The sequence below is a fragment of the Hyaena hyaena genome, unplaced genomic scaffold (assembly GCF_003009895.1).
Source record: "Hyaena hyaena isolate Hyena2069 unplaced genomic scaffold, ASM300989v1 scaffold_172, whole genome shotgun sequence".
Taxonomy (NCBI): Eukaryota; Metazoa; Chordata; class Mammalia; order Carnivora; family Hyaenidae; genus Hyaena; species Hyaena hyaena.
The window spans coordinates 2,250,196-2,266,801 of record NW_024080804.1 but is presented as its reverse complement, the minus strand read 5'-3'; the positions used below and the strand labels follow the sequence as shown (position 1 = coordinate 2,266,801).

General features: G+C 38.1%; 1 protein-coding gene across 6 annotated transcripts in view; it reads left to right on the top strand.

The window, feature by feature from the left end:
- The window catches only part of CNTN4 (contactin 4), a 778,655-nt gene that overhangs the window by 641,591 nt on the left and 120,458 nt on the right, over positions 1–16,606 (top strand). For all 6 annotated transcript variants that reach the window (XM_039240293.1, XM_039240289.1, XM_039240291.1 and 3 more), the window contains one exon: positions 2,005–2,155. In XM_039240293.1, the coding sequence (XP_039096224.1) occupies positions 2,005–2,155 (151 nt within the window). The remainder of the gene's footprint in view (positions 1–2,004; positions 2,156–16,606) is intronic.

The window sequence follows — 16,606 nt, the reverse complement described above, 5'->3', positions numbered from 1 at the left end:
TCAGTTCAACACAGACAGTCCAAGCAAAACTACATTGCCCATGATTCCTCCAACCCACCTTCTTCCTCTTGGCTCTGTGTGGCCGTGTATTCTAACATGGCAGTGCCTATAGCACAGTTCTCCTGAATCTTTTGCGGATTTTGTTTGTTTCAAAGTCTTTACAATTTTACTTGTTTGCTTGAGCTTAGTAACCTCAACTCTTCCTTTAGTCTTTTATCAAGCAGTCTTCATACTTCACACATTCTACATTTTTTGTAGTATTTATTTATTTATTTATTAGGAATTTCACTTGTCTTTTTAATGATGCTAATACATTTACTCAAGTAGTTATTGGGGATTTTTCTAGTGTTTTTGTTACATAAATGTTGAGTAGGTCTGTCCTTACCCTATTTTTTTCATAACCCTATAATTTGTATTATGTGACTGCAGATTATACTAGGAATACGTTTACCTCTTTACAGCAGAAACATCTGTACTTGTACAGTACTTATTAATCACACTTATCATTATAGAATTAGGCTTCAAATTATAGACTCCTCTCATGAATCCAAGGTACACAGATCGAGATATCAATTGCCTACCAGATTCATCTATTATTTAACTTCACCGTCACATAGTAAAAACAGTCCCATGCATGCATTGCATCACTCCTTCAAAACAGCAGCCTTCTCACTTTTATTTCTTTCTAGACAACTACTGAAAGTATTTCCACAACAAAAACACAATAAAAATTTAACTTGCTTTCACTGAAGGTTTTTTTTTTTTTAATCACTAGTACATGGTTTGGGTACAATTAAGAAACTGAGGGATGCCTGGGTGGCTCAGTCAGTTAAGCATCTGACACTTGATTTCAGCTCAGGTCATGCTCTCACAGTCACAGTATCAAGCCCCCCATCGGGAACCAAGCTGCGTATGGGGCCTACTTGGGATTCTCTCTCTTCCTCTGCCCTCTCTCTCTCTCAAAAAGAAAAAAAAAAAAAAAGATTAAAAAAATTGACCCCTATTCACCCCACCCACATACATACACTCACTTTCTGTCCTTCTTTAAGTAATTTGTCATTAGCATTTAAATTTCCGATTCAATGCATTCTGAAGTGTTAAATTCCATTAGGTCAAACTGTAGGGAGTCATAGATTTTAATTACAGTAAAATTAAGATTCCATGAGATGAATCCCCACTCCAAACATATCCTAGATCACATTAATTCAATTAACTCAGAAGAAAATGGAGATTTTTTTTTCAGAAAGGCAACTTTTAAATTGCTTCTGAAAGGATACAGATGCATATCTATTGTTCTAGGAAAAATAATTCTTTAATATTATTTCTTAGAACCACCTGAGTTCTAAAATGAATTTGAGAACACTTGTAGTAAGCATGGAATTGAGTTTTCTAAGAATAAGCCCCAGTTACTCCTGCATGAGCCAAGCATCACATTTGGGAATAATAGTAGAAGCTGGACAAAGCCCTTGTTTTTAAGGAGAAGAAAGCTCACACAGAGTGATGGTATAGACATTTCAACATGTTCTTTCATAGAGATATGCACAGAGTGCTGAGAGACAGAGTAGAAGCAGAAACTGTTATCCAAGATGGAATCCTTTGAGCTATGTAATCAAAAAAACACCCTATGGATTTTCTTGTTTTTCTTTCCATTATGCTTTGCTGGAATTCAAAAATTTTATTCATTTCAACTTGGAATCATTTTTTAAGAGTTCCTCAATAGAGTGATGGAATTGTTCTGCATCTTAATCTTCATTGTACAGTATGTCAAATTCATCAAGCTGTACACTCAAAACTGCTGCATTTTACCATATATAAATTATACCTCACCTTTTAACAAATCCATCAAAACACACAATACTACTCCCTTTAAAAAGATTTAAATTCTTCCCTTTGATGTCGAAGGCAACAATAAATGCATTGCAGAAAGAAAAAGGCTAAAGCATATCTAGTGGGGTTATTTCTTCCATAATAATTAATTATTTTATGTTCTGTATTCTCTTCCAGCTGCAGGTCCAGATTTTTCAAGAACCCTCTTAAAAAGAGTAACTCTTGTCAAAGTGGGAGGTGAAGTTGTCATTGAGTGTAAGCCCAAAGCTTCTCCTAAACCTGCCTACACTTGGAAGAAAGGAAGGGACATATTAAGAGAAAATGAAAGGTACTCTCTTCAGATATTTTTAATATTTGATTAAGCTATAACAATTTATCTGTTATTAATAGTTCTAGAGGGAGGAATTTACTATCTGCTGTTGATGGACTAAATGTTAATCAAAGAACTGAAGCTTTGGAAAAGGGTGGTAAATTAGCTGGTCTTTATAATCCTCCTTGGTATTAAGGTTCTAAAAACCCTCCCTGCAGAGAGAGATTGCATGATCCCTGTTGAAGACTGTCAGAGATGCTCAAAGGTTAGCAGCTAGAAAAACCTTCCTTAATTTTAGCCTAAAATTTATTTGTTGATTTGTGGACTTTTCTCTACCCTACTTCTTTTTGCTTAAATAAATAAATGCAAAGTGTCTTTGCTATGACAATCTCTCAAATATTTAACAATGGCTATTGTGTCCCATTAGTTTCTCCCATTTTTAAGGATAAATATAGCTGATTCCAAAACTCTTTCTGCATATAACTTAGTTTTGATTATTTTAATGATATCTTTTTGAAACAACAGTTTCTTTTTCTTTCTGACATATAAATTCTTTCCTTGTATATTTCCTTTTGTACATTTACAAAAATGTACAAAAAAATGTGAATGACATTTAGAATGCATGCTATTTATACAGTGTACACATATATGGGTGTTTGGGGTTTTAGGTCAGATTGCACCAAATGGCAGTTATCTGTAAGACCTTCTTTTGGCTGTCACCCCTGTAAAATATCTCCCACCCCTTTCTGTAATCTACTCAATCTGTTGAAAAATGGTAATTAGGCATGAGTCTATGTCACAGAATTTACTAGCTGTATACATAATGATTTTAATTGATGCTAAAGGTCAAGTACTCAAGGATGCAATGTGGAAACCTATAAAATATATCTGTATGTACCCTTTACACCTGTACACCTTTCAGTTTGCATATGCAAATTAGATGGTTGCACTGATGATGTTGTCTTTATTAATGATTATTGTAAACAAACGATATGGTTTATAGATGATGTATTCACACACATATTAAATTCACACATATTAAATTCATAATATATATCCTTTCCTGATTTCTGTTATATTAACAAAGCAGTGTAGTTTATTGAATATTGCCATGGTGTTCAAATTTGGAGCCATACTTGGAACTTGAGAGCTCAGTTCCTTATTTTTTACCCTTCACGTTTATTTGCTATTTCACCACATTGTTTCTCAGAATGAGGTATGTAGATTACCTTTAATAGTTATGCATTTACTTTGTTTATTAAAACATAATTGAAATATAACAAGCATGTACCACATGTATTGCCTAGACTAAGGGCACTTTTTTTAAATTTTGTTTTAATCTATTATTTATTTATGAGAGAGAGAGAGAGAGAGAGTGTGAGCAGGGGAGGGTCAGAGAGAGAGGGAGACACAGAATCCGAAACAGGCTCCAGGCTCTGTGCTGGCTGTCAGCTCAGAGTCTGATGCGGGGCTCAAACCCACAACAGTGAGATCATGACCTGAGCCAAAATCGGATGCTCAACCAACTGAGCCACCCAGGCGCCCCTAAGGGCACTTTTTTAACATTTATTTTTGAGAAAGAGAGAGAGGGTGTGAGCAGGGGAGCGCTTGAGAGAGAGAAGGAGAAACAGAATCCAAAGCAAGCTCCAGGCTCTGAGCTGTCAGCACAGAGGCCCAACATAGGGCCTGAACTCACAAACTGTGAGATTATGACCTGAGCTGAAGTCAGATGCTTAACCGACTGAGCCCCCCTGCCAAGGTGCCCCTAAGAGTACATTTTTACATTTTAATTTAACAATGATATAAGGAAAAAGTACTTTAAAATAATATAGATTATAGACAAACATGTCAAAATCCATGAGTGAATGAAGTTAGAGTAACATTACTATTACAAACAACCTTCAGTGGCTTAAAACAACAAAAGTCAATTTCTAATTCACATTGCATGCCCATCAGGGGTCTGCAGGTAACTTTGCTGTCCTCTATAGCCAAGGCTGGTGGAGTAGCACCCTCTGGAGCATCACTCTTGCAGAAGGCAAAGAGGGTGGCCAGACATACATAGGTCTTAAAGCTTTTGCCCAGAAATGAAACATTTCATTTTCACTTATTATTATTAGTCAAAACAAATCATACGGCTCTTCAAAAGTTCACTCCAGCAAGGAAATACAATCTTAGTATGTGTCTAGAAGAAAAAAGATAACCCAATATTTTCAACAGTATTAATGTCAGCTTAGCACTGCTGTAGCTTAACCATTGTTACATACTGATTAAATTACCTTCGGGGAAATGGGATATCAATATCAAGAACTCTATTTGATAAGTAAATTTAATTGATTGTTTCTATCTCTTGACTTACACAAAGCTTGTCTTTCTCCAGTTTTTGTTCCTTCTGCTACTGAGTTGATTAATAGAGTTCACTTATTGTCTCAACATTTATATGGCACTAATGATGTATTTAAGCTGAGGAGACTCCCCATCATTATCCAGTCTTACTGTTTTTCACCTCCACCCCCAGAGTCATCAAGCATGACCCAAGCTATCAGTATTAGCACTTCGTTCTCCACATGGGTGCTACGTTTTCACAGCTCTGCTCCTTCCTCACTCACATTTTATTAAGCAGACAGACGGATTTTGGTAATGTAGATGAATCCCAGAGCTGGCCAGGTGTAATGTAAAGGGGAATGGTGGTGTGCCCTATCCAAGGGAGGCACCTGCCACTAAATTCTAGCATATTGCTGACATATGGAGATGCAGGCCAGGTTCATCCCTATCTTCTTTCTTCAAGAGAAACTAGAAATCTGGACTTTTATTTGAACTCCTTTTAAATTTTTAAATGTCAGCAACTAATTTTTTTTATTTTAATGTTAGTACAAAATGGGCCATACATCCACAGTCCAGGTTTACTCCATGAGTCACTGAACTTTTAACTTCTGAGTAAGATAAAAACTCGGTTGTACATCACATAATTACTTGAAAAGGGTTAAAAATAGGAAAGATCTTATTATGTTCTCACTGGCAGAGAAGAAACTTTGCCATTTTTGTCCTTTTTTTCTGATAAAGGAGGAAGAGAATTAAATAAATAAGGGAGGAAACAACTCATGAGTGAAAAATTTAAGAATTCTTCTTTTAGGAAAAGATTGAAATTGTTAGACTAACACAAAAGGCAAACTTCTTTGTGCCTAGTGACTTATTAGCCCTAATTCTCTTTTGAGATGAAGAATCTTAAGAATCAAAGGGAAAACCTTTAACTTTTGTGTAAAAAGCTATTAATATCTCGGGGCACCTAGGTGGCTCAGTTGGTTAAGCGTCCAACTTCAGCTCAGGTCATGATCTCGCAGTTTGGAGCTCAAGCGCCATGTCAGGCTTTGGGCTGAGAGCTCAGAGCCTGGAGCCTGCTTCAGATTCTGTGTCTTCCTCTCTGTCTCTGCCCCTCCCCCACTTACACTCTGTCTCTCTATCTCTCTCTCAAAAATAAACATTTAAAAATGTTTAAATAAGTCATTAATATCTTAAGTACAAAATACTGGTATAAACAGTGTTTTGTTGAAACAAAAACTAATGATCAAGCGCTCTTTTTAGTAGTGTTCCCCCTCGAGTCTATGTTTTGACTGACTTTACCAAACACTACTTAGTACATGGTATTTAATTTCTTTTTTATCTAAGCAACCACTTACAAACAAATTCACTCTAAAAGTATATGAAGCAACAGTTTAAAATTTGAAGTTTTAGTTATCTCAGTGGATATAGATTCAGATATATTGGTTTAATGTTAACATGTAGACTATTTAAAAATATGTTTGTACGTACTTATTTTGATTTTTCATGCCTTTAGAAATTTAAAGCATATTCACAGTGGCCTCCTGTATATGAAGCATCTAAATGAAAGAATTAGGTTTGTAATTGTGTACCTAAAACATTTCTTTTTTCTCTTGTACACATTTACAGCTATCAGAAAGTAGGTAATATCAGATATTTAAAACAAAGATGACCTGTTAGAAACCACAAGTAGGGGCGCCTGGGTGGCTTAGTCGGTTAAGCGTCCGACTTTTGCTTGGGTCATGATCTCGCGGTTCGTGGGTTCGGGCCCCGCGTCGGGCTCTGTGCTGACTGCCAGCTCAGAGCCTGGAGCCTGTTTCAGTCTGTGACTCCCTCTCTCTGACCCTCCCCTGCTCACGCTGTCTCTCTCTCTCTCCTAGAAATAAATAAAACATTAAAAAAAAAAAAAACTTAAAAAAAAAAAAGAAAGCACAAGTAATTTAGCCTTCAGGAAGGGCCTCGAGTCACCATCAAAGTAGCAAAATTATTTGGATTAATTGACCATTTAAGCCTTCTGTAAGAATAATGTTTACCATTTTGTTTACTTCTAGTTTCTAGACAGAAGGCACTTGAAGCAGATGAGATTGAAGTTGATATATTAGGAACAAAAACATCAAAATACAAAAGTAGCAGAATCATTAATAAAAATCTAGGATCCTAGAATTATAAAGAGCCATAAAACCTTGTTTCAATCAGGATGGATTCTTTTGGTGTTAAGTTACAGAAATGCACCTCAACACTAGCTTCAGTACATTGACTCATACACCTCAGAAGGCCAGGGATGAACGGTGACTGAAGGTGTGGCCAGGCTTGGTTGCTCACACAGTGGCTTTGGGACTCTGCCTCGCTCTCTTCATCTCTCACCAGCAATGCCTTCTGTGTTGACTGTTACCTTCCAATGGGCCCTCCTCTCCTGGTGGTAGGACAGCTGTTAGCAGCCTCATGCTTGTCTTCTTAGGTTCTCATAACAATTCCAAAATAGATTTTCACATTGGTCAGTGTTCTCCCCTGAACCAAGTATATTCAAGGAGCACAGGATACACTGGGTAAGAAAACATGAGACATGCACTTATCCTAAGAGGGCACATGGGGAAGCTCTACTTCATACCACATGGTCTGAAAGGGTTTCCCCAAAGAAAGTCTACCAGAACAAGAGTAAATGAACGCTGGGTAGACAATGTCAAATTCCTACCAGAGTCCCGGAGCCCAGCTTTCATTTCACAACAGGGGGTCCCAAAAATGGCTGGACCCTTATCCCTCCCTGGTTATATCTAATGATGGAGACCTAACTAGTTATTAGAATTTTTTTTTTCTTCATAACCTATATCCTTGTAACTTTCACTCATGGTGTTTTGTTTTGCTTTCTGAAGTTATAAGACAAATCTAATTATCTCCACCCAATCTTTCCCTTTATATACTAGCATGTTACTGTAATGCCCTTTTTCAATTCTTTTCCAAGCCTAAATGTCCCTGCTATTCTTCATATGGTGGCATTATTTTTGCATTCTCTCACTGCACTGATTGTCTTCTTCAATGTCTTGAAAAGTATGCCCCCTAGAATTAAAAGCAGTATTAATAAAGAGAATAAATAACTTTATCTTATCTCTGTTGCAAAGCATGATAATTACCATCACATGATGTATCAAAAGAGGAAAAATTATCTTCAGTGAGCTTAGATTAGTAAGGCAGGCAAGTGTATAATGGATCATAGAAAGACCACTCACTCCCAAAGGTTGTTGTTTTTTTTCAATTATCTTCGTGCTTAAAGGGGTAAGTGTAGTTGACTGGAAAATGCACTTAGAGGAAATATTTTACTTCTCACTGAAGCTGAAGGAATGAGTGAAATGTTACTCTAGTTAACATTATGTAAATAGAGACTTTGTAGCCTTACGCTTGAGAATTTCTCTCCTCTTTTTTAGACATTAGGCTAATAGATTTTGTCAAGCAAATGGATAATAACCAATAGATATATGCCACTGAATGTTTCTGAAAAGAATCTCAAACCTACAGCCTGCATGTCACAGGCATGATTTCAGAACAACAGCATGACTATTCTGTCAAACTAGCCAACTCCAATGTTGTTCAATGAATAAAGAATGCATTGGGTACTAGCCATATACTAGGTAGGGCCTCTGCTTGGTGCTTAAGATAGAGAGAAAGAGGAGGCATAAACAGAGCCCTCCAGATGCCCATAGACTAGTGCAGGAGCCCACTAGAAAATAACAATATGCTCCTCCATAATCCTAGGACATTTGTTATAAAGGTGATATACTACGAAGGAACATTGAAAAATGTAGGCCAACAGTAAATTGCGGAGGCCTTGAATTTTATGTCTGCAGAGTTTAGACTTGAACTAGAAAACGCTGGAGAAAATTGGAGGATTTTTATGCAAGGAGTGCATGGTCATAGAAGTACTGTGAAGGGATTGCTTCTCCTACAGTGTGGAGAAGGAATCAGAGAGGAGCAAGATTGGAGAGGCAGACAGACCAATTGCAGGCAGTAGCCTAGGATGGAAATGAAAAGGAGGATGATTTCAGTCTTTTGAGAGAAAAGGAAGGAAGACAGATGGGCTTTTAAAGGGTAAAATTTAAAAAGACTTAATGATGTATTAAGTAGAAAGATTGTGTAAAGAAGGAGGGGTGGGGAATGACTCCCAGGATTCTAACTTGAGCAGCTGGTGCCTGGTAGTGCCAGTGCCACAATGGTGACTCTATAAAGAGCAAGTCTGAGAGGGGAAAGGAAAAAGAGTAACATTAAAATGTCAAATTGGAGGGGCGCCTGGGTGGCTTAGTCGGTTAAGCGTCCGACTTTCGCTTAGGTCTTGATCTCTTGGTTCTTGGGTTCGAGCCCCTTTTCTGGCTCTGTGCTGACTTCCAGCTCAGAGCCTGGAGCCTGTTTCAGTCTGTGACTCCCTCTCTCTCTGACCCTCCCCTGCTCATGTTGTCTCTCTCTCTCTCTCCTAGAAATAAATAAAAAACATTTTAAAAAAAATGTCAAATTGGAGGTGCCTACAAGTAGAGGTGTCACATTCAAATAGGAATTCCCATTCAAGTATCACCTATTTGGCAAAGATTTTTTTCCACTAACCTGTTTCAAGTTGTGAAGTTCCCCATCCTGTTTACCTACTATTACCCTCCATAATTCTTATCATCATCTAACATACTGCATATTCACTGTCTTCCCCACCCTGCACCCAATCAGAATGTAAATTCCACAAGAATAGAAAGCTATGCAGATGCATGCATGCGTGCATGCGTGTGTGTGTGTGTGTGTGTGTGTGTGTGTTATATTTGTCTAGCTTACACATATAGCATCTTATAGTCCTGGAGATAAAAAATCTGAAATGGGTCTCACTAATCTAAAATCATGTGTTCCTTCTGGATTCTCTAATTAAGAATCTGTTTCCAGCTTTCTAGGGAACACCTGCATTTCTTAGCTCAGCACCACCCCTCATGCTCAAAGCCTAAAAAGAGAATGTCAGGTTCCCCACATCACATAACTCTGACTTCTTGTGCCTCCTTCTTCTTCCTTTTGATTACATTGGGCCGTTTGAGTGTGTTTTGTTCCATTCTGTAATAGTAGCATGTAAGACAATGCCAAGTATAGTGTAAGTGCTCAATAGAGATGTCCAACAGGAAGTTGAAATATAGGTATGAGTTTAGGAAACTAATGAGACTTAGGTATCATCAGTGGATAAGAAGCCGTGGAGTCGATAAATTCATCCAGAAAGAGTTTTGTCAAATAAGACCATCTGTGAATCAAGGGAAGAAACCCTGAGGAACAGCCACATACACAGAATGGTGGAAGCAGAGGCTGATGGAAGCATTAACAGACCTAAATGGGCAGAAAAACAAATTGGGGAATGTAACAAAGAAAAACCAAGAGAGCAAAAGTTTCAAGAAGGAGCAAGTGTTTAGTGTTTTTCAAGAGATCCAACCAAATAACAGGTCAAAGGTGACCCTTTGGGTTCATAACCTTGACATCACCTTGGGAAGAACACTTCGAGGCCACTGTGGACCACTTTTGAAGACACCACAATATTATATAAACATCCTTATTCTTAGCCATTTCTTCACTTACTGTGATATATATTTAAGTTTGCCTGATCCCCACAGTCTAATCAGATCAAGTCTAGCAGTATATGATAATATTCAACCCAAATAGGAATAAATTTCACATTCATGTTTCTTGCCTAGAGACAATGGGGTCTGCCTCAGAGGTGAAATTAGATCATGGTCCTAATATGCCTCTTTTCCCAAAGACCTTTGGAAGAGTTAAAATTCATGTACTACATGGAGGCAAATCCCAGCACTGGGCTGCAAAACTCCATATTGTATATAAAGTGTGAAACCCTGGTCTGAATACTCTGGCAGTCTGGGAGGCAGAGCAAATGTGATGGCAGGTATTTGCCCAGAAGGCCAATCGAATACTAGCGTGGAAAGGAAAGTTTATTGCTTTAGGCATTCTGTTTCTCTTCTGGAAGCACAATGTCTATATATGTGCTTTTAATGAGAAACCTGCACTCAGGATATCTCTTACAGTTGCTACAGAGCCATACAGCTCGGTTATTAGGAATTCTGCCCTGGGGAACAATTATGTTATTGCAATAATTAGAGGCAGTTCATCTCCATAATAATGGAAATCCTGCCTTGGAGGCAAAACAACATCAAAGCAACATGAGCATCATTGCTCTAGATAGAATCTGTTGCCTTGCTTATTAGTAGTACTATATCATTTTAATTTTGCATGTGCTGTTATGGAAACAGACAGAGCTTATTCTGCTCTCCAAATTCAGACTTAGAACTTTCCCCTCTTGCCTCAGTTTGTCTCTCCTGGAGCCATGGGCAAAATAGTTATGACTTTAAGCTCCCCTGAAGTGCAGTTGCAGAATTTAGAGAGATTTGTTTTTAAATGTTTGTAATGATCCACAGTTGCAAGAGATACCATGAACTAATTGTGAGTCACTACCCTTTTCTACCTCAGTATAATTTGCCATGCTGTGTTATAGTCAGGGATTAGCTGATGGCCATACTCAGGCAGGGACTACTACTAACCTGTTCTAAATATATGGTCACTGTATTGGTTATGCCTCAAGACATGATTAGAAGAAAACAGAATTTTTAAGTAGAAGTATCTGAAATAAGGTCCCCAATGTAAAGGCAGCACTTGATTAAAAAATATGTACAGGTGTCTCTCACGTTAATCCTCTTTTTGTTAGTCAATCTTCTTTCCCTTTTCTTGTTTCTATCCTTATTATCTCTTGGATGGACTTTGCAACCATTAAACACTTAACTGGTTGATTTGGAAGCAGCCATCACTCATATCTTCCACAAGATGCAACTTCCCATATCCCATCTCTGATAAATTCAATCCGGTAAACATTCATCACACACTTTGTCAGTACAAGTAGCATTTGAGATTTTGAGCATAATCTAATTTTTAAATTCGAGTTCTACAGGGGTCATAAGAAAAGGAATGAAATTTCTATAGTGGTTTAAAGAATAGAGACTTTCCATCTTATTACAGTTACAAACTTTATTTTTTTAACAAAACAAAAAATAAAACTCTATAATCTTCAGCACACATATACATAGGGGTATTTTTATATACATGCACAGGAAAAAGCCTGGAAGGAAATTTATCACAATGTTAACAGTGGCTTATCTGGGAGTTAGGACTATGGACTTATATTCTTTCCTTCCCTCCATCATTTCTTTTCTCTTTTAAAGTTATAAATTTTATATTTATGAGTTTGATTATTTCATCAGTGTTCATTTTCCAAATAGGCTGAAAGGACCTGAGGAAAGGTGTCATTTGTATTTGAGCACACTGGGTACCCCCAGCTCCTGGTAGTATACCTAGGATACTCTAAATATCCAAGGTTTTTTGTGTGAAATGAATGAACCAACCATCCAAGCTCATCTGATAGTTGAAGGAGTATGGTGGAGAAAGTGGTGAGGGGATATTTCAATGGAAGGAGCAGCCAGAATGAAACATATTCAAAAGGAAACTAAGGATGAATATTTGAGCAGGGAGAGATTAAGACTGGAAGTTTTCTCTGAATCAGGCTTCGAAAAGTATTGCCTGGCAAGCCGAAAAGTTTGCACTTCACTGAAGAGCATATGGAGTTAGAGAATGATTTTGGCATGGGTCTCCACGCTTCCTATTAAATTGTTTCCTGTCTGATCAATTGAGTTCACTGTGTGTACTTACATAGCATGTGTTGTGATTTACTGTGCACCCATCTGGGAAATCACTTGACCTTCATAGGGCAGTGTTTCTCCATCCCTAAAGCAGAGATACAGCGATCATTTCCAAATTCAGGTCTGCAGACCAGTGCTAAGCTGACTGCCACAGAACCGACGGAGGTACATTTATAAATGAGAAACCCACTCTTCATCCCCAAAGCTGATTTCTAAGGAATTCTAAGACCCAGGAATATGAATTTGTTTTTACATTTCCCAGGTGATTCTAATGCACAGCCAGGAGTGACACTGTATCAGAGGCTTCCCATTGACCTCAGTACAGATAACCCATCACATGATCAAGAACCCCCACACTGGTCAGGCTCCTACCTCACTGTTCTATCTGCTATCTTACCTGCTTGCCTTCTCCTTTGCTTCTTGAGCCATGTGGGCCTCCTGTCACCTCTTCAAATGGCCTTACTCCTGTGACAAAGCCTTTAAACACGCTGCTCTCTCTGCCCGATACGCTTTTATCTAAGGCTCGACAAACTACAGCCCCACAGGCCACAATCCAGCCTGCCACCTGTGTTTGCACAGCCTGAAAGCTGAGAGTGGTTTCTCATTTTTAAATGGCAAGAAATAAATCAAAAGAAAAATTTTGTGGCACATGAAAATTAGATGAAATTCAAATTTCAGTCTCCACAAATAAAGTTCTATTGGACACAGCCATACTCATTCATTTACAGCAGTCTAGACTGCTTTTGAACTACAAGAGCAGGATTGAGTACTTGCAACAGAGACGGCCTGGCCTGACTAAACCTGAAATATTTACTTTCTGGCCCTTTACAGAAAAAGCTTAATGACCCCCAATCCAACTCATGGCACATTGCTAACAATGTTTGGTATTAAAACATCTTTCTAGTAATAAGATGTTCCCTTTGCTTGTTTATTTTTATATTATTATTTTGGCTTTATTTCAGTTTGCTGTGCCTTTTACTCAATCTTGGTGACTTAACTTTTTGATTGAATTGTAACTTCCACTGAGCCCATCTAATGCAAAGTAATATGTACGTTAATTTGGTTGGAGACTGGTGTGGTCTCTCTTCTGTCTCTATCTAGAGCAATGGGTTCCAATTTATACTGGGAGAACTTCTCTTCATACCCCCAGAGCCTTTAACTCCCTGGAGAAATCAGAGCAGGAGAAGGTTTAAAGATCATAGCACAGAGGGTGAATGGTGGTGGGGATGGAAAGGAAGGTATAAACCTGAATCTCTTCCCCAAATTTCTGGAAAACCAGTAAAAGAAAGAAGTGTTAGGAAATCTTCATTCCTGGTTGAGGATTATGGTTTACATAGACTGTTTTATATAGGGGTTTTCATTTTACTTTTATGATTATAAAAATTATAAAAGTGTAGTTCAGTTGACGGAGGAGAGAAGATAGCGATTATGACTCGCGTCCTAGGGTTTTATAAAATTCAGCTATTGTGAGGGGCACCGGGGTGGCTCAGTCGGTTAAACGTCCGACTTCAGCTCAGTTCGTGATCTCATGGTTTGTGAGTTAGAGCCCCGCGTCAGGATCTGTGCTGACAGCTCAAAGCCTGGAGCCTGTGTCAGATTTTGTGTCTCCCCTTCTCTCTGACCCTCCCATGATCATGCGGTCTCTCAATAATAAATAAACACTAAAAAAGAAAAAAAACTTAAAAAAATAAAGAAAGAAAATTCAACTATTGTAACAATATATACACACTTGAAATAATTTGGAAACCACCAGTGAAGTGTAACACAACAACGCCCAAACAAAAGTACACAGCAGTGATTAGGGAACACACAAGGAAGAGACTTGGAGTCAAGGCAGAGTCTGGCAAAACTGACTTGTCACAGGAAGTGAGTTTAAACTGTTGTTAAAGAAAATGATCCACACAGAGAGGCAGAGAAGGAACAAGGAAGTCACCATGTTGGGGCTCACACATATACAAGATGAAGTGATAGACATGAGCAAATACTATACAAGAAATGAGGTAAGAGGGATCCAGCCAGATGGAAGACTTCATATCTGTAGAGTTTAAAAGGAAGAGATGGAAGAATAATCAATAGTGCAATGCCTCAAGTTGTTAACAAGAGATGATTAACATTGCAAATATGTTGTTAAATATAAAATAATAGTGACAGAAACACTGATTTGGCTTTACTACGAAGAAGCTCAGAAATAGAAATCTCTAGCAAGTAAGTTGAAATGAGACTTTGATCTCCTTTTGTGTCACTAGTACATTCTTGAATAAACCTTGATCTTTGGGAATCCTGGGAGATTTGGGATACTTATTACTTTGGTTCTTTTCTTATATTTTTTGATTATCTTGTGGCCATCATTTTTATCCCATTAAAAAAAAATAATAGTGGTAGCAACACCACCTACCTTTTTCTCATTTTTTTAAAACTATTTTTATTTATTTCTAGGAGAGAGAGAGAGAGACAGTGTGAGCAGGGGAGGGTCAGAGAGAGAGGGGGTCACAGACTGAAACAGGCTCCAGGCTCTGAGCTGGCAGTCAGCACAGAACCCAACGCGGGGCTCGAACCCACGAACCGCGAGATCATGACCTAAGCGAAAGTCGGACACTTAACCGACTGAGCCACCAAGGCACCCCCTTTTTTTCTTTTTTTTTTTGATACCCTCTGCTAAACACTTTGTATATGTTCTCTTTTAGTCCTCAGGAAATCATTATGAGATCAATCCTGTTAACCCTAGGCTCAAAGAGGGTGTTTACCATACCTCAGCTTGCAAAGCTCAGAGATAGTTTTAGAGCTGGGATTCAAATCCAAGTATCACTCATGCCAGAGACCATGTCTTTACCAACTTTGCTGGAAGAAGGAACAGGCATTAGATGCTTCTATCTACTGCAGAGAGAACGTGGAATCTGGTTATAAGTTAATAAATTATTAGTAAAAATAAAGCACTGCTTTCATTGCCTCTCTTTTAAAACAGTGGAATATTATTGGTGCCTTTATTTTATTTATTTTTGAGTTTTGTAATGTTCGTTTTTGAAAGAGAGAGAGTATGAGAGTGTGCTCAAGCAGGAAAGGGGCAGAGAGAGAGAGGGAAACACATAATCCAAAACAGGCTCCAGGCTCCGCACTGTCAGTGCAGAGCTCAATGTGGGGCATGAATTCATGAAACGTGAGATCATGACCTGAGCTCAAGTCAGTTACTTAACCGACTGAGCCACCCAGGAGCCCCTTGCTGACACCTTTAATATGGATAAGGTGACTGGCCAAAAGAAGTTTTTACTGTTATTTGTTTTATATTTTTAGTAATAAATTGGCAGCCTTCACATCCATGGATTTATAGTTTCCTGAGAGAAATGAGGCATGATCTGATTTCAGGGCTGGGTTGGAACCATAAAAGTCCCTTGGAGAAGAGGTGAATTAAGTCCTTGAACTACCTCAGCAGCGCCTTTGTTCAGAGAAAATAGCTCTGTAGCATCAAATGGATTTAAGTGATCATGAAAATATTCAAACCAAAGTGGCATGTAATTAAGAGCAATTAGAACTGAAGTGATGTGACTGGATATTAAAACCAGACATGCAGTGTTTGTGCCTTCTCAGTAGACACAAGGCAGATAATTTGGGCTCCTCCTAACTTTGTCATCTCTAGAAATAAAATCTGCTAGACTGCTCAGATGTATAGATGCTATGTAAATATTGAAGGTCTAGGATCATACAGTACGTTTGACCCTGTGTTTCTGTTATATAGTTTCATCTTCATATTTCAGTCACAGATATGCCGGAGTTAATTAGATTTCTACTAGTAAATATCCATCATGGTGTTGCTAAATCCCTTTTGCCAAATGATCTAATTAGAGCAACACTTGGCTCTCTATATAATTACAACATATGGCACCTAGAGGGTACGTATAGTAGAATTATAGGTTTCCTGATGAGAAATCCAGGTGGTGGATAAAAGACTCTATTAAACTAAGTTGGAGTGTGTGTGTGTGTCTGTGTGTGTGTGTGTGTGTCTGTCTGTCTGTCTGTTTTAATGTATACAATTCCTCCTACTCTCCCCAAAATGGGCAATATTTTGTAATTCGTCCATCTTTCCCACATGAAACAACATAATTGTATCATAAAATGGGAGTATTAAAATTTAAAAGAAAACAAATAATTGATAGCATTAACATAACTTATTTAACCCTCTTTGCCTCTAAAAATTATCATGCATAGTAAGTCAACAAAGCTGGATGAAGCTCTCTATAAATGAATTATTTGATGGGACATACTCCTCCCTTTGAGCAAGATCACTTACCAAAATGGCTGCTAAATACATAACAAAAATAGGATTGAATCCTTTGGCCAATGAGAAGAAGGGTCTCTTAATGCCTATGTATAATCTCTGGACATAGGCAAACCAGTTTGGGTAGTTGATGTGTTCAGTTTCAGTATATTGAATTTGAAGGGCTTATCATGTGGTGGT